At 38.4% G+C, this 24,554-nt stretch overlaps 5 protein-coding genes and 1 long non-coding RNA gene across 9 annotated transcripts; 3 read left to right on the top strand and 3 right to left on the bottom strand.

Annotated features, from left to right (window-relative positions):
• Positions 1-243: 243 nt before the first annotated feature.
• LOC113741362 (NDR1/HIN1-like protein 6) lies at positions 244-1,665 on the top strand. Its single transcript, XM_027268878.2, has one exon. The coding sequence runs from the start codon at positions 572-574 to the stop codon at positions 1,346-1,348; it is 777 nt and encodes a 258-aa protein (XP_027124679.2). The 5' UTR covers positions 244-571; the 3' UTR covers positions 1,349-1,665.
• A 2,095-nt stretch (positions 1,666-3,760) lies between these two features.
• On the bottom strand, positions 3,761-7,752 carry LOC140003702 (protein FAR1-RELATED SEQUENCE 4-like). Of its 3 annotated transcripts, none has more exons than XM_072045251.1 (4): positions 7,567-7,752; positions 5,053-7,310; positions 4,895-4,951; positions 3,761-4,304 (listed from the first exon to the last, which is right to left on the bottom strand). In XM_072045251.1, the coding sequence occupies exons 2-4, from the start codon at positions 7,111-7,113 to the stop codon at positions 4,185-4,187; spliced, it is 2,238 nt and encodes a 745-aa protein (XP_071901352.1). In that variant the 5' UTR covers positions 7,114-7,310; positions 7,567-7,752; the 3' UTR covers positions 3,761-4,184. The 3 variants fall into 3 exon arrangements, with proteins under 3 accessions (XP_071901352.1, XP_071901354.1, XP_071901353.1); XM_072045253.1 differs by having other exon boundaries at positions 5,053-7,253; XM_072045252.1 differs by having other exon boundaries at positions 5,053-7,752.
• Positions 7,753-8,795: 1,043 nt separating this feature from the next.
• LOC140005079 (uncharacterized) lies at positions 8,796-12,203 on the bottom strand. 2 transcript variants are annotated; one of them, XM_072045249.1, is made up of 9 exons: positions 11,843-12,124; positions 11,646-11,672; positions 10,950-11,029; positions 10,313-10,385; positions 10,059-10,116; positions 9,724-9,775; positions 9,541-9,565; positions 9,324-9,415; positions 8,796-9,183 (listed from the first exon to the last, which is right to left on the bottom strand). In XM_072045249.1, exons 1-9 carry the CDS (start codon positions 11,948-11,950, stop codon positions 9,150-9,152), a joined length of 549 nt encoding a protein of 182 aa, XP_071901350.1. In that variant the 5' UTR covers positions 11,951-12,124; the 3' UTR covers positions 8,796-9,149. The 2 variants fall into 2 exon arrangements, with proteins under 2 accessions (XP_071901350.1, XP_071901351.1); XM_072045250.1 differs by lacking the exon at positions 11,646-11,672 and having other exon boundaries at positions 11,843-12,203.
• Positions 12,204-12,317: 114 nt separating this feature from the next.
• LOC113742775 (chaperonin CPN60-like 2, mitochondrial) lies at positions 12,318-19,121 on the top strand. The gene is made up of 18 exons (XM_027270728.2): positions 12,318-12,490; positions 12,617-12,638; positions 13,225-13,356; positions 13,903-14,062; positions 14,190-14,365; positions 14,803-14,898; positions 14,982-15,086; positions 15,419-15,505; positions 15,605-15,694; positions 15,835-15,915; positions 15,990-16,058; positions 16,138-16,215; positions 16,844-16,939; positions 17,017-17,116; positions 17,190-17,293; positions 17,378-17,483; positions 18,297-18,375; positions 18,518-19,121. The coding sequence occupies exons 1-18, from the start codon at positions 12,453-12,455 to the stop codon at positions 18,621-18,623; spliced, it is 1,725 nt and encodes a 574-aa protein (XP_027126529.2). The 5' UTR covers positions 12,318-12,452; the 3' UTR covers positions 18,624-19,121.
• On the bottom strand, positions 18,805-20,759 carry LOC113742419 (LOB domain-containing protein 22). Its single transcript, XM_027270255.2, has 3 exons — positions 20,008-20,759; positions 19,343-19,434; positions 18,805-18,848 (listed from the first exon to the last, which is right to left on the bottom strand). Exons 1-3 carry the CDS (start codon positions 20,757-20,759, stop codon positions 18,805-18,807), a joined length of 888 nt encoding a protein of 295 aa, XP_027126056.2.
• Positions 20,760-21,942: 1,183 nt separating this feature from the next.
• Positions 21,943-24,210, top strand: LOC140005078 (uncharacterized). The gene is made up of 2 exons (XR_011812859.1): positions 21,943-22,123; positions 23,772-24,210. It is a non-coding gene; the product is annotated as an uncharacterized lncRNA (long non-coding RNA).
• The last annotated feature ends 344 nt before the right edge of the window (positions 24,211-24,554 follow it).

Below are 24,554 nucleotides of genomic sequence, written 5' to 3'. Positions count from 1 at the left end.
ACTATCTCGCCAGCGAGCGGCCCGCGAGCCATTAGCCATTCAGTGACAATTTTTTGGTTAAAAGAGTGACTACTCTTCGTCCTATTCCCCTACCAAATTCCTGCCATAAAAATTTGTAAAAGCAAAAGCAAAATCAAAAGTTGTTAAATCAATAAAAAATATATATCCTTAAAAAAAAACAAAAAAAAAAATACTGTTGACGTATCCATTAGATTAAGAGTTAAGAATAGCTAATTATAGCTTGGACCTTCTATTATTTGCAGTAGTTGTTATAGAGTTCTTGTCCCTCTCCCCGCCTAACTTTTCTATTGCCATTCTACCTTCCATCCATCTCCTCCACCCCGAAAACTCAAAATTCCAATTCTCCCTCATCTCTCTTTCCTTCCCCATTTCTTTCCTGCAATCTACATATAGACACACAGCATTTGTGCCTGTATTTCTATCCATCCAAGAAAGAAAAATCCGATTCCAAATACAGTTCAGCAGTCAATAGAGACTAGAAAGAGAGAGAGAGAGAGAAGCCAAGCCATATAAGGCAGGGACCGGAACAACAGAGTGTTAAACCAAAAGGATGGCAGATAGAGTATACCCGGCAGCCAAGGCCGCTGCCAACGGCACCACTACCACCGCTGCAGCCGCGAACCCAACATTTCCACCCACCAAAGGCCAGCTCTATAATAACACCACGCGCCCTGTCTACCGCCCCCAATCACCGAGCAAGCGTCGCCACAGCCGCAGCTGCTGCTGTTCCTGCTGCCTCTGGACAACCCTCTTCATCATCCTCATCCTTGTCCTCGTCGCCGTAGCCGGGGCCGTCTTCTGGGTTATCTACCGTCCCCACCGCCCCAACTTCAGCGTCTCCTCCCTTCAACTGTCCCACTTCAACCTCACCTCCACGGGGGTCAACTCCAAATTCAACTTCACGCTCGTTGCCCGCAACCCCAATAAGAAAATCAAGTTCTTTTACGATCCCATCAATGTTTCCGTACTCTCCGACGGGGTTGACATTGGTGATGGATCCTTCCCAAGTTTCGAACACGGAACTAAGAATACTACCACTTTAAAAACTGTCATCTCCAGCTCAGGTCAAAGTTTGGACGCTACACAGATTTCTACATTAAAATCTGATATAAAGAATCAGAACGGCGGCTTGCCCTTGAAAGTTCAGCTGAATACTAAGGTGAAAGTGAAGGTTGGAGGGTTGAAAACAAAGAAAGTTGGAATAAAGGTCACCTGTGAAGGGATCAAGCTTGCCGTTCCCACCGGAAAGGCGCCAACCACCGCGACTACATCCAATATCCAGTGTAAGGTTGACCTTCGAATCAAGATCTGGAAATGGACGGTCTGAGCTCAAAGAGATTTCTTGGGAGTTAGCATTTAAAAAAAAAAGTTTTGTTAATTTTCTATTTTGTGGTTCGCTACAGCTTTTTTTTTTTTTTTTTTTTAGTAGTTCGTTGATTTTTTTTGTTTTTTTTTTTTTGGGTTTGTGGGTATATGGTTTGTTTCTATTAGGGAAAATTTTTTTTTTTGTTGCACATCTATGTTGGAAATAGGGTTTGTTTTTAATTTGTTTTGATAGAAATTGAGGTAATTCTTTGCTATACATACTTAAAATTGTTTGTGAAATTAATCTCAAAAACTGATATGTGATTTTGATTGTGCCAATGTCTTTGCCTCTTTCGTTTACTGGGAATTATGGATTTCAAAAGACGATCAAATTTGTAGCTGCAAAGAAAGGGCCAAATTTGTACCCTCATTTCCAAATGCAGTGCAGGGGGGCGACATATTTTGAATATGGATTCTACAAATTGAATGGTAACTCAAAATTACGCAAAGGAGCACCCTTAGAATATATACATATATATGTATAACTTTTTTACAACTAATAACTGGTGCTTAAACATTTTTTGGAAGTATCCTGCAAAATTTACTTCACAAAGGAATAACAGAATATCATTTCTAAATTTCCATATCCCAAAAGATTATAATTCGTGCAAGCAATTTCGTTAACCCGTTATTTCATCATTGAAACGAAGAAACAGAAAGGAAGGGATTAGAATTTTAGGCCCCCAAAACGAACTACGAAATTTTAATGAAACCCGCTGCCTGCTTATGTATGCTACTTTAACCTCTAAACTTGTAGTATCATTTCCACACAAAAAATTCTCAATAGGTAATTTATATCCATTTTATTACGGTAGCCCAAATCATTGATTATCGTTTTGAGATCATCAATAATAAAGGATCATTTAAGTTCTCTGAGGCTATTTCTTCCACAGAACGAATTTTGCAATGTCGAAAACAATTTACTATTGTCTTTAGAAGCACGAAAATCCGTTGTCTAAGCTGAGATTGCAAGATTGATTGCATGGTCCCAAGATGGATGCCTCTTGATTAATTAAAACTTCTTAGAATTTGTATAGTTTTCAAGTTATTAATTTACAGAGGCTTCACTATATATGTCTATATATATATATTTAAGAAGGTTAATGGGATCAAAATGAGCCAGCACTCAGTTGGTAGGCCGGAAATTGCTTTCTGTCGGTGGAGTATAGAAATGCAAGCTCAATTTACCCCCACAAAAAAGAAAAAAAAAAAGAAGAAGAAAACAATAAGCATATGCTCATAAAATAATTTCTGGTTGGACATGAGACGTGAGAGTGGCCCCCCCCCCCCCCCCCTCTCCCAAGACAATTCTTCCATGGTGATCCATGATAATAAGTATGATTTATTGACCAACCCAAATCGGTTTCTGTCATACATACTGCTACTTGTTACTTAACGTGTGTCCGAAGAAGGAAGATGAAACATAAAAGGAAAACAAGAAGAGACCCCACCACGCAAAATTCTATGCCTACCTAGTCTTTACGAGAGCTGTGTTAACAGAGCCGAGTATTTGGCTGCCAGGCGCGACTCGAGTTTAACTCGAATCGAGTTCGAGCTTGCTCGATTAGGCGGACGAGCTTTGAAATGTGTTCGGATTCGACTCATCAAACGAGTCGACCTCGAGCTCATGCAAATTAACTCCAATAAAAATCTATAATTTTCAATTTTTATATTTTTGAATTGTGAAATGACATATATATCCTTTCTTATCGAGCCTAATCGAACTACTCGGATAACAAACGAGTCGAGCTTACTCGACTTGTTAATTAAATGAGCATATCTCGAGTTCGAGCTCGACTCGTTTACCTCAATTAACGAGTCGAGCTCGAGCCTTATTGAGTCGAGTTCAATCGAGCTTTCGAGCTGCTCGTTAATTGGTCATAAATTGGCATCTGAAGAAGCATGAGCAAAGACATGAATGATGGGGATAAGGTTAGCAAATGTTATTGCACGAACATAAATATTATTCATTCATTCGTATTATTATTCCTTGATGATAAGCTGAGCCTATGATTGGTCATTAATATGTGCTATGGCTTAGATAATACAGCAAGCACACATTACTTGCTCTCTGGGGCTTGGGTGTCTCCAGCTAATTGCCGTGGAACCACGGTTTAGTCTTTGTCAACTTTGCAGTGTTTCTTTATTTCTTTTTCTCCAATCATGGAGCACTATCATTTTTTATTCTTACGTTGATTTTTCTGATTTAAAATCGTGATGTTGGTTCTTCAGGGAATTTGCCCCTAGGCCTTATGTGGGATGCGACAAGGTTGAGAATCCTGTTATTTCAGGTTGATTTTTGCGAAAATTTGAGATATAACAAAAAAAAAAAAAAACCATCGGAGCATCAGCACCGTCGCAAGCTCTACAACACTGACTCAACGATCTCAGTACGTACATTTATGCTTTGTGCTACCCCCCTAAAAAACGAAGGGTGCTTTTGCATTGGAGTAGAACCAGGATTCAGCAGGCAAAACAGACAGTGTCCTGAAAGATGTTAAAGAGTATGCAGAGTTGCAAAAATTGGATTTTTTTTTCCTTTTCCAAGATTGAAATCCTCAGGGGTTAGTCCTTGACCGATCGATTTTTGTATATTTTGTATCCTAGCAACACGCGAGAAGAGCTTGCCGCCCCTTGGTCTTCAATGCTGCTGGATTCCATCTTCTGTAGTGTGGCAATATGCCGGTCAAACGATCATGCATATTCCAAATGTAGTGAATCAAAGAAAGCCAGCATCAGCAACAGGGACAAAAGTTCTCTTGTAAGTTCAACATCCATTAGATTTGATAAATTCAGCTTTATTCCCCCAACATTTCGCCAAGCATTTCCACACTTCTCTTGCTCATGTCACCGCTTCTTAACAGCGTTGTAAGAAATCTTGGATACATGGCAGGATATTCCAAGCCACTGGGCATATCCTGCTCAACATGGAAACTAATAAGTCATCCTCCAATACAGAATCCAATTTTAAGCTGAAAATCAAAGTTGATTGATCGTGTAAGCATCCTGCCACTAGTTCATTGTTCACTAATTTTTCCACGCAAAGAGAATTATCTTATGTAATTTTACAAATCCTAGAACAAAATGCTTGCATAATCACAACCAACTCAGCAAAGCCAGCTTAGAGACCCAACAAGGTGCTAGAAAGAAGAAAGTTTCATGCACCATTCAATAGAGCATAAATCCAAAATTCCTCGCACCAGATGTGATAAGTTAATAACCGAGTTAATAGAACATAAATCAAGTTAATAAGTTCTTTTTCCTCTTGAAATTTGCACCACATTTTCCACCTATTACAGTCAGCAAAATATTTTATGGGGGAGAAAAAAATATAGTCTTAATTCTCTGCAAAAGGAATAGAAGATCAAAACAAAAAGTCTAAGATGTTTCATAGAGATTGCCCAATGCGCATACATGATCACAACTAACATCTTTTCCAAGCCTAACAATCAAGCATAACCACATTTTTTTAGTTAAATAAGAGGATTAGAGAGCATATATGACGAACCACTGAGTGAAAGTCGCCATGTGACCCAACATTTGCTGCTTCGGGCTCCATTGCCACCTGCAGTATACAAAAAGTATATCAGACAGGAGTTCATTAAACAGTAGACAATTTGACAAACATGAAAAGCCAATTAAAAGTGGAGATAGAGAATAACTAACCTTCCCTTTCCTATTAGAATTGCTGACTTCACTTTCTCTTTCTTTTCCAGAATGTGCTCTCTTGGAGCTTTTATTTGTCCGCGTTACCATATTACCTCGCACCTCCCCTACATCCATTGCAATATCACCTTGATTTGCTTCCTCAGTACCATCAATTGCTAGTGCTGTTGAGGTGCCTGTCCTCAAGTTATTGTCAGCAGAGTTACTCACACTTGTACATTGTCTTTGAGCTTCTCTTATGGCACCAACTGCAATGTTATAACTCTCTTGAGACAATGACCCTTCTTCCCCCAATATTATGGCTCGTCGACACAGGTCATTGTATCGACGGACCTTATTCTGTACCTCATCCAATCTCTCGCTAATAGAATGCCTGCTTGTGGCAGCATTTGTCCACCTCTGCAATATATATTTGGATGGGATGGTAAAAACACCTGACATTTGGAGAACCACAATGGCATGCCTACATAGGTAGCCTCTGTATTGAAATGAGCGGCACGAGCAACATATTTCTGATTTCTGTTCACTCCACTCCACCATAAAATCCTCATTATTATCAAAATCTTTGACAGCATATGTTATACTGGACTCATCTTCTTTTTCTTTTTTGAGATGACATGCAGCTGCTCCCAACACCTCCACTTGAAACTTCTTGAATATTTCATGAGTATATACAAGAGACATTTGTTTCTCAAAAGGTGAAGGAGACTTCAACTCGGGTGTTTCATGCCAAGCATCAAAATTAGCTTTAGCTTCCTCTTCATACCTGTCTTCCAGGACTAACTGATATTGTCTGACAAATTCTTTCAAAGAAGTTTCAGCAAGTACATATTTATCAAAGAAAGAGCTCGGGCTCTCAGATCTTGAAGCCACAGACAAACCAGAAAAAGAGAAACCCCTCATGAAAGTAGGCACCCATAGTCTGCGATTTTCATAGAGTGAGAGCATCCACTGATCATCCCGAAGATTGAATCTGTCAACCAACTTCCACCACCTCTTTTCAAATTGCTCCTCAGTCCATGACTTGTGTATACATTTCCTAAATTTTGCCAAAAAGGTTTCATGCCAAAGGTTAAGATATTGAGGTTGTCTGGGAATCTTATCCAATGCTTGCCACAGGCTAAAATAGTGACGCGTATCAGGAAAGACAGCTGCAACAGCTGCTTTCATTGAATGGTTCTGATCAGTCAGTAGAACTTGCGGTCCATGGCCCCCCATTGCCAGGCACCATGTTTGCATCAACCAAGCGAATGTAAACACAGTTTCATCTGCAATCAATGCACAACCAAGCAATATGGGCTGGACATGATGGTTCACTCCAATAAAAAGAACTAAAGGGAGCTTATACTTGTTTGAGAAATATGTGGTGTCAAACAACGCGACGTCACTAAAATAAGCATAATCATCTATACCTTTAGCATCGACCCAAAACACATTTCTCAGTCGATGCTCTTCATTAAAATCTACTGCATAGAAAAACCTTGGATTTTCTTCCTGCATATGCATAAAAAAATCGAGCAAAACCTGGCCATCTCCTTCTTCGAGAGTCAAACTCCGACCTCTATCATGCTGATTCCGGATAAAATTCTCTACTGGACCAGAGGGCTGATACACACCATATTGTTTGGTCATGGAAGCCAAAATCTTCCTTCTTCGTACTTTTGCATCGTTCTTAAGTGGATCAACATTCCTATGACTTCGAAAAAAATGAGCTTGAGCTGGCAAAAGGTCATGATTATGCTCCTTCACAAAACTATGTATATACCACTTCCCATTCGGCCTCCTCTTCACATGCATGCTTGCTTTACAACCTATCTTAGGGGAAGGTCTTGGGTTAATAGCATCATCGGACTGTTGCTTATTTCCATATCTTATACACGAAAACTTGGCATCAATGAACTCCTTAGATGCCCTAGAACGACGACTACTCAATTTCGCCGTACCAAACCCCACAGACTTGGCATACTCTTTATAGAACTCATATGCTGCCTCATGAGAATCAAACTCCACATCTTCTCGAGGCTCAAAATTGGGGTTTCCCGGAGCAGAACTAGACTCCATCCGAAATCAAAATGGCCAAATAGCTAAACCCTCCTTTTTCTTTTTGTTCCTTCTTTCAAAATATTAACTTGAACAAATTGAGTTAACCATCCAGAACGACGTCCAAGTAACAGCCTAACTCATTTGACCTGAAATTCAATCTTAAAAAACAGCACGAATAATGAGTTCGATCTTCATAGTCCCCATTAAAGCTGCACCTATAAAACCATTCATATGCAATCACCGCTCAAATCAAGCAACCTGTTAGACTTATCTTCTCAATCAAACCAAAAGTGTCAAATGCCAGCATGCTACACAATATGCAATTAGCTGTTCTCGTAGGTAAATTAAGCATAAATCTACATTTCTGTTTAAAAAAATTCAGCTAAAAAGAAGTGAAGGGAAAAATCTTTCTAGCGAGAAATTATCAGAACTAAGAAGAATAGTCAAGCGTGCTTATCAAAGAGGAATTACCTAAAGGACCACCGCCGGTGAGGGCCCAACTGAACTGAAACTGCAGCTTTTTATGAATACGAGTATATTTTTTCCCAAAAAAGAAAAAAAAGTCCGGGATTTGGGTTTATTAGAGAAGGATGGCGCGTAAATTAGGTCTGCCGGGAAGGAATTGGGGAATGGCTTTGTGCGTCGAATTATGCATGAATGGCGTTAAGAATTACAGCTGTTCGGTTAACGGCGTCTAAATCCGTCTAACGTAATGTCTCCGTTGGTTGAATTGCTAAAACAGTCCCTCATATTTTTATAGAATCACCAATTTAGTCTCCAACATCTAAAATGAACTATTTTAGTCCTAACACTTTAAAAAAAAAAAAAAAAGGGAGTAACGAAGGGATTTAAAAATTAAAATAATAGTGAGTTTAAACAGTTCATAATCTGTTTGGGAAAAAAAAAAGAGTAAAGTTTTTCTTTCTTTTGTTCTTGAAAAAAAAATCTCTTTTGTTAAGAAACTTGGAAGAGGTAAATAAGAAGGCTGCATGTAGATACAAATGGTGATATATTAAGTGCCTTTGACATCAAACCTGGGAGAGGCAAAGCAAGAAGGATAAATGTCAAAATTGAAAACATTAAGTGCCTTTGACATATGTACGGTGCATTGAGATTTAACTTTTTACACCTAAAGTATCTTCTCGATTGATTTAAGTATCTTCCCGATTGATTTAACATTTAACGGAATACATATGTCAAAACCATTTCCGTGTTTATTGTGTTCGTGTCTATATTTATTGTTTTAACATTTAACGGAATACATATGTCAAAATCATTTCCGTGTTTATTGTGTTCGTATCTATATTTATTGTGTTCGTGTCTACATTTTTGAACGCTAAATGTTACAGACGAATATAACGTATAAATTAGAGGATTTGTAGTTCAAGTTGCCCAGAGTTACAAAGCCTAATCACACGTTTCCGTGTAAAATCTAGCTCAAAGTAACACATTTATTCATTTCTTGTTTCTTTCCTCCGAAAAGTTTGGGTGTGCATGAAAAACTGAAGAGGGCTGAGTCGGCTGGGTATCCATTTTCTTTTCTTTAACTAGAGTTCCTCCAGAATACCTGCTGGGCTGTGATAATCTCATTGATCATGTAGCCTAGATCATAACCTACCAAAAGGGCTTCAGTACATTAATGTGCTTCAGTAAGCTAATTCAAATTGAGTTACCGAGGATTTCATCTTGCTTCATAAACATGGCAAAAAAGACTCTCAACAAACATTAAAAGCTCAATGAAATACGAGATTACATTTCAGCTCCAGTCCAGTTAAAAGTTCCAAAATGTTCAAACAGATAATTGATAACCGGTCCTAGGAGGACAATTACAAGTATAAAGTTTCAAAAGTTCTGCATCATGGCAGCAAGATTAGAGAGGGGAAGACGGCAGGGTGGGAGTTTGAAGGTGGGGGAAAAGGGGGGGCTTGAGTAACTAGAGAAAATGCTGTAACTCTTCTTCCTGGCCTTTCGCTGTTAATGAGGAATACCGTGGCAAATTCAGTTATTAGGTCAGCCTCTCTCTTTGCCTGACACAAGAAATTAATGCAATTCCCTTAAAGCTCATCCATAACTTTGCCATCATCGTCACTGCAAGAATTTAAAAACTGTTAAATTAATACACAACACTGGTACATTCTCCCCCCCCCCCCCCAAAAACCCCCCCAAAAAAAAAAAGGAATACACTACACCCTCTTGGAAAAACTATTATGGTAAGGGTTTGAAACTACCTAGGTTGATCGCAATATCTTCCGAGGTCCTCACACAAAACCTTGCTCACACTTCCAGCTTTAACAGATCCTTTCTTTATCAATTCTGACAACTGATTTGAGAATTGACAGCAATTCGTTCATGTTAGTAAGTCATAAATTTTATTTTACAGGCACTATCAGTATTGATATCACACAAACAAAACTAAAATAGACAAGGGAAGGAGAAGTGGCTCACCTCATCTTCAGTTTCCTCAAGTAACCTAGTCACACAGTTAAAAGCTTCAGAATGACCAAAGTCTATGCATAACAAAGATGGACAAAATGCGCACTACAAGGCAATAGCTGTGGTGCAACATAAAATTATAGAAAGAAAAAGAAAAGGACCTTTTAGGAAGTTATATCTTGTTCCATGTCTCACCTTCCACAGAAAGAGGATATAGCTTTTGAATGGGCTCGAGCTTCCTGTCTATCTGCACAAAAAACCAGAAAGTAGTAAGATCTTAACCAAACCTCAAACATGTGTTACCAGTGCGTTAGAGACACTCTTTTAACTCACAGAACTTCAAACCCGCTTTGTCATTAAGCTAAACAAGAGGTAGTCCAGTTATCCCTTCTTGTGCCGTTTTAGTAAATGAAACAGATTTGTCAAATGAACTTAAACCACAGTGATATTTTTTTATGAAGAGGCATGATGGTTATTGATTGATATATGCTCAAGTACTCTAAAGAGTCATGTGATTATCAAATACTTACTGGTTTTAAGGATGTCCCAGTTATCCACTTTCATCCATACTTGTGTGCTAGAGTCTACCTGCCAATTGAAGCACAAGCATTATCAACATAATTGATGCAAATTCTCACAGGAGGTGTGTCTAAACTATCAAGTTGTTCACATCATTCGTAAGGAATTTTTTGCTAATACAGCAAACTTTGTTGTAAAACACACACAACCAATACTAAATTGTAGGTGGAGATCACAAACAAAGATGTCAGTAAGAAAATGCTACCTTCTCAAGGGTATAGTCTTGCATCTTTTCACAGAGCCCATCCAAAAGATCGACCACTCTCAATTCACTTACCCTGTTTGAAAGATTGTAGACATGCAATTATCAGCCTTTCATATACACAAGCACATACAAGGATGATTCTGATTGAAAATTAGGAGTTCAGGTAACTGGATTCAGCCAACTTAGTGTCCACCACATCAGAAGTTATCTTGAACAGCAAGAGATTGGATAATGCAATGACTAAATGCTTCCTTTGATTACCAGAAGAAAAAAGAAAGTGATTTTCTTTTAAGTTGTTGCGAAGACTATGTAAAAGTGTGCGTGGAGTGGGTTTGTCTATTACAAAAGGCAGGAAGCAAGTTTACATGTCATACACAGTATTTGAATTTATCATGGAACCCAAAGACTTTAAAATTGTGCCATGATAGTTTCTCCAAGTTGAAACCGAAATTGTGTTATGGCAACTCAATCTGAGAGCAGACCTTAATCGTGACCATAACCCATTTTGAGTGTAATCACATATTCTCTGCTCAACTTTTATAAGGCCTTAAACATTACAAGCACAAAATATGCAACACAACACAACACAACAAACAATTCCAACCAGAATGAGGATACAATCTGTTAAGATCTATACCTGTAATCTATTACCTTTCCTTGGCGCTGACCTTTAGCATCTAACCGGTGTCTCATATCCAGATGATTTCTTGGTCTTTCCTGTGGGGTGCATGCCATCAATATTCAGAGAAAAGTTCACAGAATATGATTTCAAATGTGTAGTCAAAGGAGATGATTAGAAGGGTCTCTCTCATTCCATCCTAAACTTGCCAGTTTCATCGGACGAGTCCATAAACTAGCCAACCGACAAATAAGCCTTGAATCTAAAAGTCTTTGAAGTTTTCTTGCTATTACAAATGGGGATTGGCAACCAGACTTGAGGTTACATGCTAAGAAATATAGGTGGGATTCCTAAACAGCTCGGCTGCCTGTGATTTATTTCCTTTTGCTATTCTCTAATCTTCAGCTATCACAGCTACTATGAAGAATCTTTCAAGTAACAGACAGCTACAATGATCGAGGACCAAAATCTGAATGTAACATAAACCCAAAACCAAGTCCAGATTGAACCGAGATTATGACAATACTACTGTTTCTTTTTCATCCCAATTGTCTGGGTTATTAAAAATACTACTGTTTCTTTTCATCCCAAATTAAAGAAATATCGATGCTTATATGAGATTTTGACAAATCCAGTCCAGATTTACACTTAAACGAGACAAACAATTATTAAACACCAGAGAAAGGTAAATTTTAGGAAATAAAAATAGCTAACATTCATGAGACCACGCTCTAGCTCCTCCTGCAAAATAAATCAAAACAGTTGAACCAACGAAATTGAACTGTAACGCCAGACATTTTGCATCCAAAAACGTAAATTAATTGAAGAACAAAGTGGCGAAATATATTGTATAGAAGCAATAGAGGAGAACAAATTTTTGAAAAGAAAAGAAAAGAAGATTGATCACTGACGGCAATGGCGGTGCAAGCAGCACATTTGTCGTCAATAGAAAGGCCGGCAGAAAACAGTGACAGCAAGGCAATGGCAAAAACCAGCCGCGACGACGAGTCCTCCGCCATTTCGGAGCTTCTTCTCTTCTTCTTCTCAGCAGTTGGCTGTGCAATTGCGTATTCATTTCTGGGCTGGTTTAGGTTTACAAACGAAAATTCAACTGGAACGGGAGTTCCACGTCGACCAACGCAAATGTAAGTGTCATCAGCCAATTAGAGGTTGCCAGCCATGCAAAAACATTTGCTTTTCGCCGACACGTAAGATTGATACATCACCTCTCCTCTCTTGGGCCTTGGGTTTGTCGATTTTGGTAGTAAATCCAATTGTGAAGATCTTCTAGGTTCAGGCCCAATCTAGAATAGCCGAGCTGGAGAAGACACACCCCGAAAATAAATAATAAAGAAATGAATAAATATAAATAAAATATAAGCAGAGACAAGAAAAATGAACGGGGATTGATTGCCAGCCAAGCTAGACGACGAGAGGTTTTAGGCCCCCGCTTAAACCCTCCTTCCTTCCAACACTCTCTCTTTGGATCTTTCTCTACTCTCTCGCGAATCATATAATAGTATGTACCGAGTTGCTGCAGCCATTGGTTCATCAGTCAGGTAATTTTTGTTGCATTCATGATTTTTACCTTTTTTTCTTTTTCATATTCACTCAACCCCTCCACTTTCTGTAAAGCTAACAACTTCTTTTTCTTTTCTTCTTTTCCTGCTTGCTGCATTTCTCAGGTCCTCTGCTACCAAAAAATTGGTAACCAACTCTCTATTCTAAATCCCTCCCCACCTTTTATTTGCTCCTCCTACCTTAATCTAGTTAGTACTAATATTATGTAAGCCGTAGGTTAATTTACATTTTGCACTTTCTAGAATTTACTAATACTAATATTCATCCCTCCACTTCATTTATGCCGAAATAGGCTTGACAAGAACAGCAAATTATTTCAAGGTTGCGCTTTTAGTAAAATATTTGTCATGGGTTTTGCTTAATGATGAGATTGCGCACCCGTTTTAGCTGCCGGTGGAAAAAAGAGAAAAGGAATGTTTATGTCTCGATTTATTACTGTTTGCCCAAAAAAAAAAAAAAGAAAAAGGAAAGACAACTTTTTCCTGGTTTATTTAGCTTACGAACTGGTTTGTTGTTTTGCCTGTTGACTCTGATCGCAAGGTGGTTTGCAATTAGAACTATATTGAACTCATTCTCTAATGGAGGTTTCTAGTAATATAATGATTTAAATACCAAAGCAGTTAACTTCTGGTGCTTATTTGTTTTCATGTGGATGTATTGGTCCGTGATTTTTTATTTTTTTTTGGGCCACCTTGTGATTTTTGGATGTTAGGTATGCAGTCGTTTTATCTCTAGCAGAAATTATGTTGCCAAGGATATCAATTTTGGAACTTCTGCTCGGGCAGCTATGTTGCTGGGGGTTAATGAACTTGCAGAAGCTGTTAAGGTCACCATGGGACCAAAGGTATATGGGTCATTTTGTGTTTCTCCTAAAAAGGACATTGTTGTATACTTTAATAGTTATTGAATCTTGTATGATGTGCTCAGGTTTTTATGGATTGGCTAAAGTTTGAACATATAAATGTCAGAGTGACTTTGATGTTGGCTTGCTGTTCTTACTGTGCCACCTTAACTCTGCGTTTGCTTAATGAAATAAAATCTTTCACTGACTGCTGCGGTTATGGTGATTGTTCATGAACATAGTGAAAAGTGATTCCTGAATTCCCTAGGCCATAATAACACAGCAAGTTTCTTTTTTCATGTATAATTTAATTTTGCATGTCAAATTCTTTTCATGGTGTAAGCATTGACGGAGAATCATTTTACATCCAATAAATATGTCTGGAGCTTGTGAGCTTTGGAAGTGGCTAAATATTTTTGAATTTTAGTTAACCAAAATTTGTTGGAGATATGAATACAATTTTTCTGGCAACCACAATGAATGCGTTGGCAGGAGAGAAACCATTTAACCTGTTGACATTTTCCTTTTTCTTCTCATGCTTATACACAGGGCCGCAATGTCATTATTGAGAAAACCAATGGGGCTCCTAAGGTCACTAAAGATGGTGTTACTGTAGCCAAAAGCATCAAGTTCAAGGATAAGGCGAAAAATGTTGGTGCTGAACTTGTAAAGCAGGTTGCTAATGCTACTAACGTTGCAGCAGGAGACGGTAATGTCTTAGCCTTGTATATCAAACTGGACAGAATCCCCAGTGACTGAAAAAAAAAATGTAACTGGCATTAGACATCAGGAAAAAGAAGAAATCTAATCACATAACTGAAATCTTGTTGTAACAGGTACTACTTGTGCAACTGTCCTTACTCAAGCAATTTTCACTGAAGGTTACAAATCTGTGGCTGCGGGTGTAAATGTGATGGATTTACGTAGTGGTATGAATATGGCTGTTAATGCTGTCATCCAGGACCTGAAGAGCAAAGCAATGATGATTAGCACACCTGAAGAAATTACACAGGTGATAACTGAAAGATTTTTTTTTTAATAAAAAAAAATCTGAAGTAATTAACTTTGTAGGTGGCATAAACGCAGGAACTGGAAAGTAGGCAGCATTAACCCTGTCATCTTGACAGAATCATTTATGTTAATACATTGTTAAAGTGAACTATAGTTACCTACTTCTACCTTCTTGAGTTTTTGTGGGCTGTGATTTGCAAGTAATCATCCTATGTCCATATTTAATATATCAAAGGAATAATTGATGTGTTTAAGGCTTTAGATAATCTTTTTACTCATGGAAATGGATATACCATGGCAATTGTTTCTAGATGCTTTTTAATTGCATATTCTGGATTTAGTTGGTGGCTTATTCAGGACAAGCATATTTCTTCAATCTTAATTATTGCTTTTGTCTTATTGTCTTTTTTTAAAATGGACATGTCCTTTCTGTAACAGGTGGCTACTATTTCTGCAAATAATGAGCGGGAAATTGGGGAACTGATAGCAAGGGCAATGGAGAAAGTTGGGAAGGAAGGGGTCATAACTGTATCTGTGAGTATGCATCTAAGTTTATTCTCTGAATGCTATTTTCAAAATCTTGTGCTGAAATTTAATCCCAATTTGCAATCTTGCAGAGTGGGAATACTCTGGATGACGAATTGGAAGTGGTGGAAGGGATGAAGCTATCTCGTGGATATATGTCCCCCTATTTTGTTACAGATGCGAAGACTCAGATATGCGTAAGCGAAATCATGTTTTGCAATCCCCTAACTAGATTACAGTTGGCAGACTTTTAGATATGGATAGCCTATAGAGTGTGGTAGCAAATTTTATAATCCTCTACTAAATTGTTTAGAGCTGTTTAGTGAGAAATGCGAAAGGGGAGAAGAAAAACAACGATACATGTGTGAGATGCTAATTAGTCAGCTCTTGTTTATGATATTACTGACCGTTCATCTCAATCTCAATGTTTGAACATGTTATGCAATAATAGTGTCTGAAAGTCCTTTTTTTATCCCTATGCTGTAAATCTCTATTCACATTGTGCAATTGGTGTTGTATGTGTACACAGGAATTAGAAAATCCTTTGATCCTTATTCACGATAAGAAAATTTCGGACATGAACTCACTTGTTCGAGTGCTGGAGCTGGCTGTAAAGGTAATGACATTCTTCTGGTTTTCTCTTTTCTTTGTCATGCAGTAAATGTTTGTTGCAAGGTTTTTTTTTAACTTTTTGTGTGTTTTCTCGTCTAAATAGAATCACAGGCCACTCCTAATTGTTGCCGAAGATTTGGAGAGTGATCCACTTACAATGCTTATTATAAACAAGCATCAAGCTGGGATTAAGGTAGTTCATTTCTTGGCTAAGAATCATTTACTTCTTGACTTTTGATATCAGATATGCATCTAGGTAGATGGTTTTTATCATTTAACTTCCAAATCTTATTTTTCACACTTTGGTGTCAATCATCATTACTTGTCTTTTAGGTGTGTGCCATTAAAGCTCCAGGTTTTGGGGATAGCAGAAGAGCAAATTTAGAGGATCTTGCCATTTTAACTGGGGGAGAGGTCAGGGAAGACCCAATATTTTTCTTTTTTATGCCTTTTACACCTTACTATTTGACTTGAAATGTTTTATGCAGGTTATAAGTGAAGAAAATGGTCTGAGTCTTGATAAAGTTAAGATCCATATGCTTGGTACTGCTAAAAAGGTCTGTTTACTTTTGTGCACTTGTAAGCACTTGTTATATTGTTGAAGTCTTCCCTCATGTTTGTGCTTCTTGGGAGCAGGTTACTGTTTCTCTGGATGATACAATAGTTCTCCATGGGGGCGGGGATAAGAAACAGATTGAAGAAAGGTGTGAACAGGTACCAATGGCTTTTCTGCTATTATGTGCTGATGGATTGTAGTTTTATTTGGATGTCATTCTTGTCATTTATTGAACTTTGCTGCTGGTGGGTCTCAAGCTTTTAAAAACGGTGAATAATATATACTGAATTGTCTGTCAAGTATGACTAAAGTATGTGGATGAAGTTATGCAGTTTTGTGAAGCTTCTTCTATCCCTTGCTACCCAATAATGTCGGGATGTTTCGTGTATTTAACAGATGCTGTAGATATCTTACAATCTAACTTGACCAATGCTCCTCATGTACGGAAAACGAATAAAAACTCACTTTGGTTATCTTTGTGATATTGGACTTTGCTTTTTTGACTTCCATTACTAGCTGAGATACTTCAAGACAAAGGACAACGTGCCCTTTATGTCTTTTACTTGCTCATGGTGAGATGACAAAGTTTGCAAGAATACTTTCTTCCCAGGCCTTTCAGCTTTGATCTTTCCCATCCGTCTACTTCAAATAAACTTTCACAATGAAAGCACAGTTATTTATGCTCATTTATCTGGACTTTGGCTTGATAATGCTGAGGTAGATGTTGATCACAAGATACTAGGTGTTTGGCATTTAGAAACTAATCACCAAGACATTCTTGAACAGCTAAGGACTGCCATGGAGACAAGTGCAGCAATGTTTGACAAGGAGAAAGCACAGGAACGGTTGTCGAAGCTCTCAGGCGGTGTTGCAGTTTTCAAGGTATGGCCTTTATTGATATAGGTCTTCTTTAGACTTGTGTCTTTATTTCTTGTTATACTTCTGTATCTCCTTTACAGGTTGGAGGGGCTAGTGAGGCAGAAGTTGGAGAAAGGAAAGATAGGGTTACAGATGCTTTAAATGCAACAAGGGCGGCTATTGAAGAGGGCATTGTGCCAGGTAATATTGGCTTTTATTCTTGGTCTTGTAGCTTCAGCGATAAAAAACATTAACATGGTAATTATTCTCTTAGGTGGTGGTGTGGCCCTCTTGTATGCTGCAAGATCTCTGCGACATCTTCAGGCTGCAAATGAAGACCAGCGAAGGGGAATCCAAATAATTGAGAATGCCCTTAAGGTTCCTTTTATGTGGATTTCTCCAGGAGTTGACTTACAAGCATCTCTTTCCATCCCCTGATTGTGGACTTCTTTCTTGCTACAGGCACCAACTCTTACAATAGTCTCAAATGCTGGCAGTGATGGTGCTTTAGTCATTGGCAAGTTATTAGAGCAAGATGACCTTAATTTGGGATATGATGCTGCCAAAGGTTTGTGCCTTTCTGCAATTCCCTTAGAGCCATATTTACTAAAACTGAGTTGCAGAAGCAGCCATTATGTAATTTATCAGGTCTGAATTGGTTTGTCATATTAAAAAAATTTTGAATCCTCAACTGAGAAAAAAGATACAGCTCTCAATCTTTTGATTTCTGATGGTTTTATTCTTAGCTTTGCTACTGTCCTGAAACATCAACTGCTTCTGTTCATGTATTTCTCTTCATTGTTTATGTCGTTCTTGCAGTGAAATGTACGCGATCTAAGTCAGTAATCCTATGATATGTGCTGAGTTATGTGAATTGACTTTTGTTTGAACTGATCAGACAATTTTCTTTTTCTTTTCCATTTTTTTTGGTTGATCAGACAATTTTCTTTTTACTGTTGAGTTCTTTTTATTCTTTGAGTTCTTTGACTTCAATCGCACGGATGACACTGCTGATTATTGTAAATCACTGACCTTTATATTGGTGGATCTGTGCTTATTGAGAAGCTCGTATTCACTGTATGATAGGAACTGCTGCACTTTTGTGTTGATTGGTTTGGAACTAATTTTTCACCTATCTCAGTTTGTTGTTTTGTTGTTGCACCAGTTGTGAGAATAGCTCCGTGTTACTCCCTAGTTGCTAACTGTGTTCCACATAAATGAGCTTAGTGGAGTTGTACTAAGTAGCAATATTATTGTGATTGAGAGATCGTCACTTCTGCATTGGTGGATTTATACATGTAGGCATGTCTGTCGGGAATTTCATATACTTCACTGTCTATGTGTTGTTCATGATGCACTTGCTCTCTTTTGCCTGAATCAGGTCAATATGTTGATATGGTGAAGGCTGGAATAATAGATCCTCTAAAAGTTATTAGAACAGCATTGGTAGATGCTGCAAGGTGAGAGACGCGATCTTGTCTTTCTGATTTGCTTTCTATTCGCTCTGGTGAAGTAAGCAACTGCTTATATTCTTTTTTGTACTCTTTTTCCTCTGTTCTTTTTGACTTTTGGGAAAACTTGGTCTTGGTGGTGGTTTTGCAGTGTCTCATTGCTTTTAACTACTGCTGAAGCAACTGTTGTGGACCTTGAAGGAGAGAATAACCCAATGGCAAAACGCATGCCAGATATGGATGCTATGGGTTACTGATTGAGTAAAACTCGGTGTTTTTGGTCGTGCAAAATACTGGAAACTTGTCTGGGAGGCTGGAAACTTGTCTGTTGTTGAGCTGCAGTTATGCTACATGCAAAATGCTTCTCTTCAGCCCTTCTTTAATGGAAGAAAACAGGAGCTCCCTTTATCAGATTGGGCATGGAAAGAGTTAATTAATTTAGATGTTAGGGGAGAAAGGAGGTGTAGCTGATGGCTGTTTCCCTGATAATGATGTGGTATAGTCACTAGAGAATTCAATATACGAAGAAAGAACTCTATCAAGATGTCATTAGCTAAACATTTGGAGGGGGGGGGGGGGGGAGGAGGGTGGTTTGCAAAAGATTGTCTCACGTGCAAGAGAGGAAATTTCTGTCTAAATAAATGCAACTATAATTGCCTATCTAGCCTGGTTTAGAGAATAATTCTTTAGTGTTTCACGTACCACAAAAGAATGTGATCGTTTTGATATACTATGCAATGAAAATTTTCGCTAAATTCTCTCCAAGGAACGAAAAAATGGAAATCTTATTTCCTCTTTAGTGTATGAACTTTATATCTGAGGTCTACAACAAATTTCTTAATGGTATTCACCAAACAGCGATAGGCTATGCCGCATTCTATGGTAGACTATATGCGAACTTGAAACTCTTCCGCAAAAGTTTGCAGACAGCAATTTCAAGTATTGCATTTGGTGAGGGTAAACAATGAGTGAGCACCTTTGAGGTCATGATGATCCCTAACACAATGGAATGAACTTTCATCTTCCTTTACAGCCGCTTGGTCACCTTTTAGCATCGCTTGCTCATCGCTACCCCCAAAAAAAAAAAAAAAGATTTATCAATTAACCAAGAAAGGTAGAAGAAGGAATAAAGAGGGGGAAAAAAGAGGCATACATGATTAATGAGATGAAAATTTTCCAAAAATAAAGAGGCATATTTTCTTGTTCTATACATTTTGCCCCACATTGTTCTTCTCTAATACATATGCTAGGTGGCCTAATCCCCTTTTGTTTATCAGCAAACAGACTGCCTAACCATCTTATCTTTCTTGTTATTTTGGCCACTGGAAAAATTCTACTATACAGCTACATGTAACATACTGGAGATTGGATACATTTTGGTTATAATGTCCGGTTGTGATGTCCATATTTGGCGATCATTTCCTACCTAATCTATTAACGGATATTTCGATCTTCTGGATACACTCTGCCATTTCTAAGCTGGTGAAACATGCACACACACACACACACACGTGTACATTCACTTGCATCCAATTTAATGGTCGGTCATATACACACACGCATGGTAGTTTCTTATAAATATTAGTACTGATTTTGTAGCATCGATATATAAACATATCCACAAGTTTTTTGAGTACAAACCTGCGATGATCAATCGGTTCTTCAGATTCAAATCTGAAGTCGTGTGGATCATCCGATAAGCCATCAAACAGTGGCTTGAAATCGTTGCAGTCATTAGCAGAATGTTGCTTGGTTGTGACGGGCATCATTGATGACGACGTAGATCCCTGCATACCCCAAGAATTCGTAGCGACTTCTTGCAGGGCGACATTATTGTCATTTTGGATAATGTATTGGTCGAGAGGAGGTTGAGGTTGTAGATGATGATAATTTATGTGTAACTGCTCGTACGAACCCAAAGGATCGGCACCAAACATGTCACAATATTGGCTAGTGGAATCCGTAGCATCCTCGGCCGGCACTAACATTTGCTGCTGGCGTTGGTGTTGATGAGCTTGAGCTTGAGCTTGGGCTCGACACAGGGCGAGCTGATGAAGGACGAAGTCGAGCTCGAGCTTTGTGTATTCGATTTGGCGCTGTAGCTGGCGTATGATCCGATAACACCCACCAACGGGATCGCTTGCACGCACATCGGATTGGAATATGATGGTTCGCATGGCAGCGTCTTTCTCAGGTTGATCGAGTTTACGTATTATCTTGGTGATGTTGCTAACTCCAAATAATTTATGGGCATTGAGGAATTGTCTTTGGCGATCATGAGGAAAATAAGGGGCCAGAATGCAGTCAGGAGCGCACTTCCTGCGTTGGTACTTGCAAGCAGCGCAAGCCTGGGTGGTGTTAACCCTTGCAATGGGGACGTTGGTGTTATGCATGTTTTCTCCTTTTTAGGAGTGTGAGATTTCGGCTGCGTCTCCGGCGGGGATGGAAACGAAAGCTTTCTTGATCTTGGCTTTCTTTTGGGTGCTTCTCCCTTCTTTTCTCGTTTGGAAGAAACACAAGATGAAATGGTAAAAATGGTGAGAGATTTAAGGGTTGGTTGACAAGTTTGTGAGGAATATCAGGAAACAACCATTCCCATTGAATGACTGACATGCATGCATGCATGTGTGTGTGTGTGTGTGTGTGAGATTAATGATCAATAATAGTCGGGAAAGTTTTGCCAAGTTGGTATGTCAAACATTTCCATCCAAGAGGGAATAAACAAGAAGATATATATATATATATATATATATATATATACACACACTGCTAACTTGAATATATATGCATGTATATAGGGTATATATGATATTAATCGCTTTAAGTACTAATCAACAACCTTGTTGAAGACAATTTCTATTCCTTGTGCAGAACTATTAAAAAGGATTTTGTGTTACTCCTACTATCTTTAATTACAAATCGATCTTTTGGATGAGTTAAAATAATACTTACAAATTGTAGTAGCCAGGACAAAAGCATGCGTTACAATCCAGAGCGAGCCTGGCTAATAATAAGAATTAGGTGCAAGAACAACAACTACTAAAAGTAAAAGGTGCATTATGCAAAGTCATCTCTCAATTTTGATTTCTTCCTCCAAAACTTCTGTGCCCTATTGTACAAAACTACGTACTGGTCTTCTTGTTAGTAATTATCAATTATGTTTCCATATTTATGATTTATTCGTGGGAGTCGGCCATTTTTCATATATAGTTTTGTTTAATCCTACTAATAATTTATCACAGGCAACATATTTACTCCTACTAAAATTTACAATTCAACTTTTAACTACAAATATTAATATTAAAGACAAGAAACGCATGTAATTCGACTAATTTACATATTCAAGTCTGCTAGTCTAGTTTGCTCCAAACTAGGTAGAATGCATTACTATTTTCCTTATCCAAAGAGATAAGAAACGCCAAATAAAATTGAGCTTTGTTATTGTACGAGTCTTGAAGGATACCTCATTAAAACCAAGAGGGAAAAATGCATTTTCCAAGTCAAGAATCGAAGTTGACCGAGGGGCAAAGGGCGATGGTGTATAAAATCTTGGGCACTGGAATATAATCCAAAAGAGTCACCAAACGCCGACGTCTGCGAGTCCCCTCTGACATTTGCTCACCTCCACTCCATTTCCGAGGGAGAAGGGCAAAGGCCAAACGGTGGCCAAAGGGAAAGCAGTGAAAGCTTCTCCCTCTCTTTCTTCTACATAGCGTCGGAAGAATTAGTGGAGGCCCACCAGTTTCAGATATTTCAGGTTCGATTATAACATTCAAGATTCAATTTTTGTGTAAACTTGATAGAAACTTTGAAGCTCTCCTTTTTTGGGTTTCCATATGGTGTTCTTTATGTATAACATTTATTCAGGAAATAGATGCTATGTACTTGAAAATAACTTTGAGAATACAGCTAAAATAAGATGAGATTTAACTGCTTATCTGAAATGCCAGGCAACACTGATTTTACTGCGTAATTACCCAGTGCATTTATGTGTGTGTGTGTGTGTTTTCTTTTTTTCTTTTTTCTTTTTTTTGGTTTTTTTGAGTTGCCAACTTCTGTTAGATTATACTGGTACCACAGTAGAGCTGAGTAATGGGATATGATGTAAAAGTTGATTGAAGCTGAAAAGTGTTAATCTTGAGCTCTGGCTCTGGGAAGGATTAAAAGGCAGAAAATACTGTTTTATTGCAAGCAATTGGTATCAAAGTTTGAATCTTTGTTTCTTAGTTTAAGGATCGCAAGATTTTGTTATGTTGATCTAGCTTTATGGGCTATAGAGGTTGTTGCCCTGCGCATATATTGATGCGAGCAAAGGTGCGGCAATCATGAGTACTACATTGCTTGACTTATTAAAACGAAATTACCCAAGTATAAACATTTTAAGACTTTCAAGTCCAAATCCAAGTTGTTGGGCACATTTATAGTGCTTCTGGCCTATTAATACATTGCTAGGCCATACTACTTTTGTGTCTCACGCATTGCAAGTGCATCAGTCAATTGCAGTGGTGCTTGCTTTTAAGCATATGTGGTTGGGAAGTCGGAGGAGAAAAAATATGGCAAAGGGGTAATAGTTTTCATTTGGGAATTCCATGATCTTCTTGCTTTGTGAGTGAAGGGGTTGTCTTGTTTTTTGTTTCTCTGGTAAAATAATACGAGCTGGCTAGGTTGTTTGGATTTTCAGTGATGAGATGTAAAAGGAACTTGCTAGGCTGCAGCAAGAGGCATTAATGCCTCATCTACAGGAGTTTACTAGAGCAGGTTCTCTAAATTAGGCACAATATATCATCACATTCAAACAGAGGAAGGTCAGAACATGTGGTTGTTTCACTCTTACTGAAGTCTCTAGTCATTCATTGGATATGTCTAAGAATTGTCCAAGACTGTTGTTTTCAGGTTTTGAGTAATTTACCCATCTTAATTTACAGCAGAACATTACTTGACAATTTGTCTTTGCAACTTTTCCTCAACGAGCAAGAAAAAAAAAAGGAACTGTGTTGATTCTTATAGTCTATAGCTATTGCCTGTTGGTGGCAATGGTAGACAGTGAATCTTATACTAGTTCTGTAGGAATACACCTCTTCTCATGCTGTGAATGCTTTTTGAAGAAGGTTAAGCAAGCAACTAGCAATGGTCTCCCAGGACTTTGTTTGCCTGAATAGTACTTTGGCATCTTTTGAGTCATATGACTACTCCTTTTTTGCACAATGTGATAACTGCCCTCTCCTGTTATTGTATGGAAAGCTTTACTTGGTACATAATCTTGTCTTGCATCTGATTTCAGCTTTAACCTTTCTTGCCTGTGATTTCAGCTTCTATTATATTTATCCTTGGTGGTTGTTGCAAAATCTTCTGTCCTATTTCACATATACCTGCTTGAATTGCAATACCTGCATTCTTTTTCTCAGGTAGACCATTATGACGATAAAACCAACAGTTGCCTTGAGAGCTATCCTTGTTGGTGGAGTAGCTGCATTTGCAAAAATTGCGGGTGCTCTTAAAGCTGCAGGTGGTGTAAAAGTAGGTGCAGCTGCCGCCGCCGTGACAGCTGCAGCAACTGCAGCCATGTCAGGGTCAAAGCAGGAATCAAAGGATTCTCCTAAGCAGCCATCAAAATGACTTTGGTTGTAGATGGACCTTGTGTGTTAGGTAAAGCGACGAATTCCCTGTTAGTTTCTTGGGAAGTTTTGGCCTTGCGAAACTTGTACACTGCAATAATAATATGAATGCACTGAAATAAAGTTCTTCATAGCTTTGGGTACGAGTGATAATCAAATCATACATCTTGTAGTCCTGCAGTTGTTCATATCATGTTGTCTTGTAATTTGATTTTGGATTTTGCCGGAACGTTCTTGGTAGCTATGGGCATGCTATTTTCTTTCATGGGCGGAGGATGTAAATGAATTCACGCTGTTCCTAACACATTCCAATGTTCAGTTGGTAATTTAGTAGCTCAAAGTAAAAGCTTTATTATTATTGTCTCCAGATTTCTCCTTAACATCTTGGAAGGGGAAGGGCTTGGGTGCTTAATGTACACGGTGGACTGTGAAAAAACCCAGACTACAAAAATCGTAGCCGCTTAAAGGACTAATACCGCATTAAGTGGAACGCATCGTAGTATATGCCGCGGCTATTGGTTTCTGTCATTAACCCATGTTTACCCCAAAGATGTCCTATAACATGATCTTATC

This window comes from Coffea arabica, chromosome 4c, assembly GCF_036785885.1.
Source record: "Coffea arabica cultivar ET-39 chromosome 4c, Coffea Arabica ET-39 HiFi, whole genome shotgun sequence".
Classification (NCBI taxonomy): Eukaryota; Viridiplantae; Streptophyta; class Magnoliopsida; order Gentianales; family Rubiaceae; genus Coffea; species Coffea arabica.
The sequence above is the reverse complement of the archived record's forward strand: the minus strand, read 5'-3'. Positions and strand labels throughout refer to the sequence as shown.

Bases quoted from the DNA above. Each gene is read 5' to 3' on its own strand.
- LOC113741362 (XM_027268878.2), top strand. From the start codon at position 572: ATGGCAGATAGAGTATACCCGGCAGCCAAGGCCGCTGCCAACGGCACC.
- LOC140003702 (XM_072045252.1), bottom strand. From the start codon at position 7,113: ATGGAGTCTAGTTCTGCTCCGGGAAACCCCAATTTTGAGCCTCGAGAA. The intron at 4,952-5,052 runs GTTAGTTATTCT...TGTATACTGCAG, and splicing joins ATTCTAATAGGAAAGGGAAG to GTGGCAATGGAGCCCGAAGC. The intron at 4,305-4,894 runs GTTCGTCATATA...CATGTTGAGCAG, and splicing joins ATGGCGACTTTCACTCAGTG to GATATGCCCAGTGGCTTGGA.
- LOC140005079 (XM_072045249.1), bottom strand. From the start codon at position 11,950: ATGGCGGAGGACTCGTCGTCGCGGCTGGTTTTTGCCATTGCCTTGCTG. The intron at 11,673-11,842 runs GTCAGTGATCAA...TTTATTTTGCAG, and splicing joins CTGCTTGCACCGCCATTGCC to GAGGAGCTAGAGCGTGGTCT. The intron at 10,386-10,949 runs GTATAGATCTTA...TCTTTCAAACAG, and splicing joins GGAAAGGTAATAGATTACAG to GGTAAGTGAATTGAGAGTGG.
- LOC113742775 (XM_027270728.2), top strand. From the start codon at position 12,453: ATGTACCGAGTTGCTGCAGCCATTGGTTCATCAGTCAG. The intron at 12,639-13,224 runs GTAACCAACTCT...TTTGGATGTTAG, and splicing joins CCTCTGCTACCAAAAAATTG to GTATGCAGTCGTTTTATCTC. The intron at 17,294-17,377 runs GTTCCTTTTATG...TTCTTGCTACAG, and splicing joins TAATTGAGAATGCCCTTAAG to GCACCAACTCTTACAATAGT.
- LOC113742419 (XM_027270255.2), bottom strand. From the start codon at position 20,759: ATGCATAACACCAACGTCCCCATTGCAAGGGTTAACACCACCCAGGCT. The intron at 19,435-20,007 runs GTTTGTACTCAA...TTTTGGGGGTAG, and splicing joins GAACCGATTGATCATCGCAG to CGATGAGCAAGCGATGCTAA. The intron at 18,849-19,342 runs GTGCTCACTCAT...CATCATTATCAG, and splicing joins GGATCATCATGACCTCAAAG to GGAAACAGCCATCAGCTACA.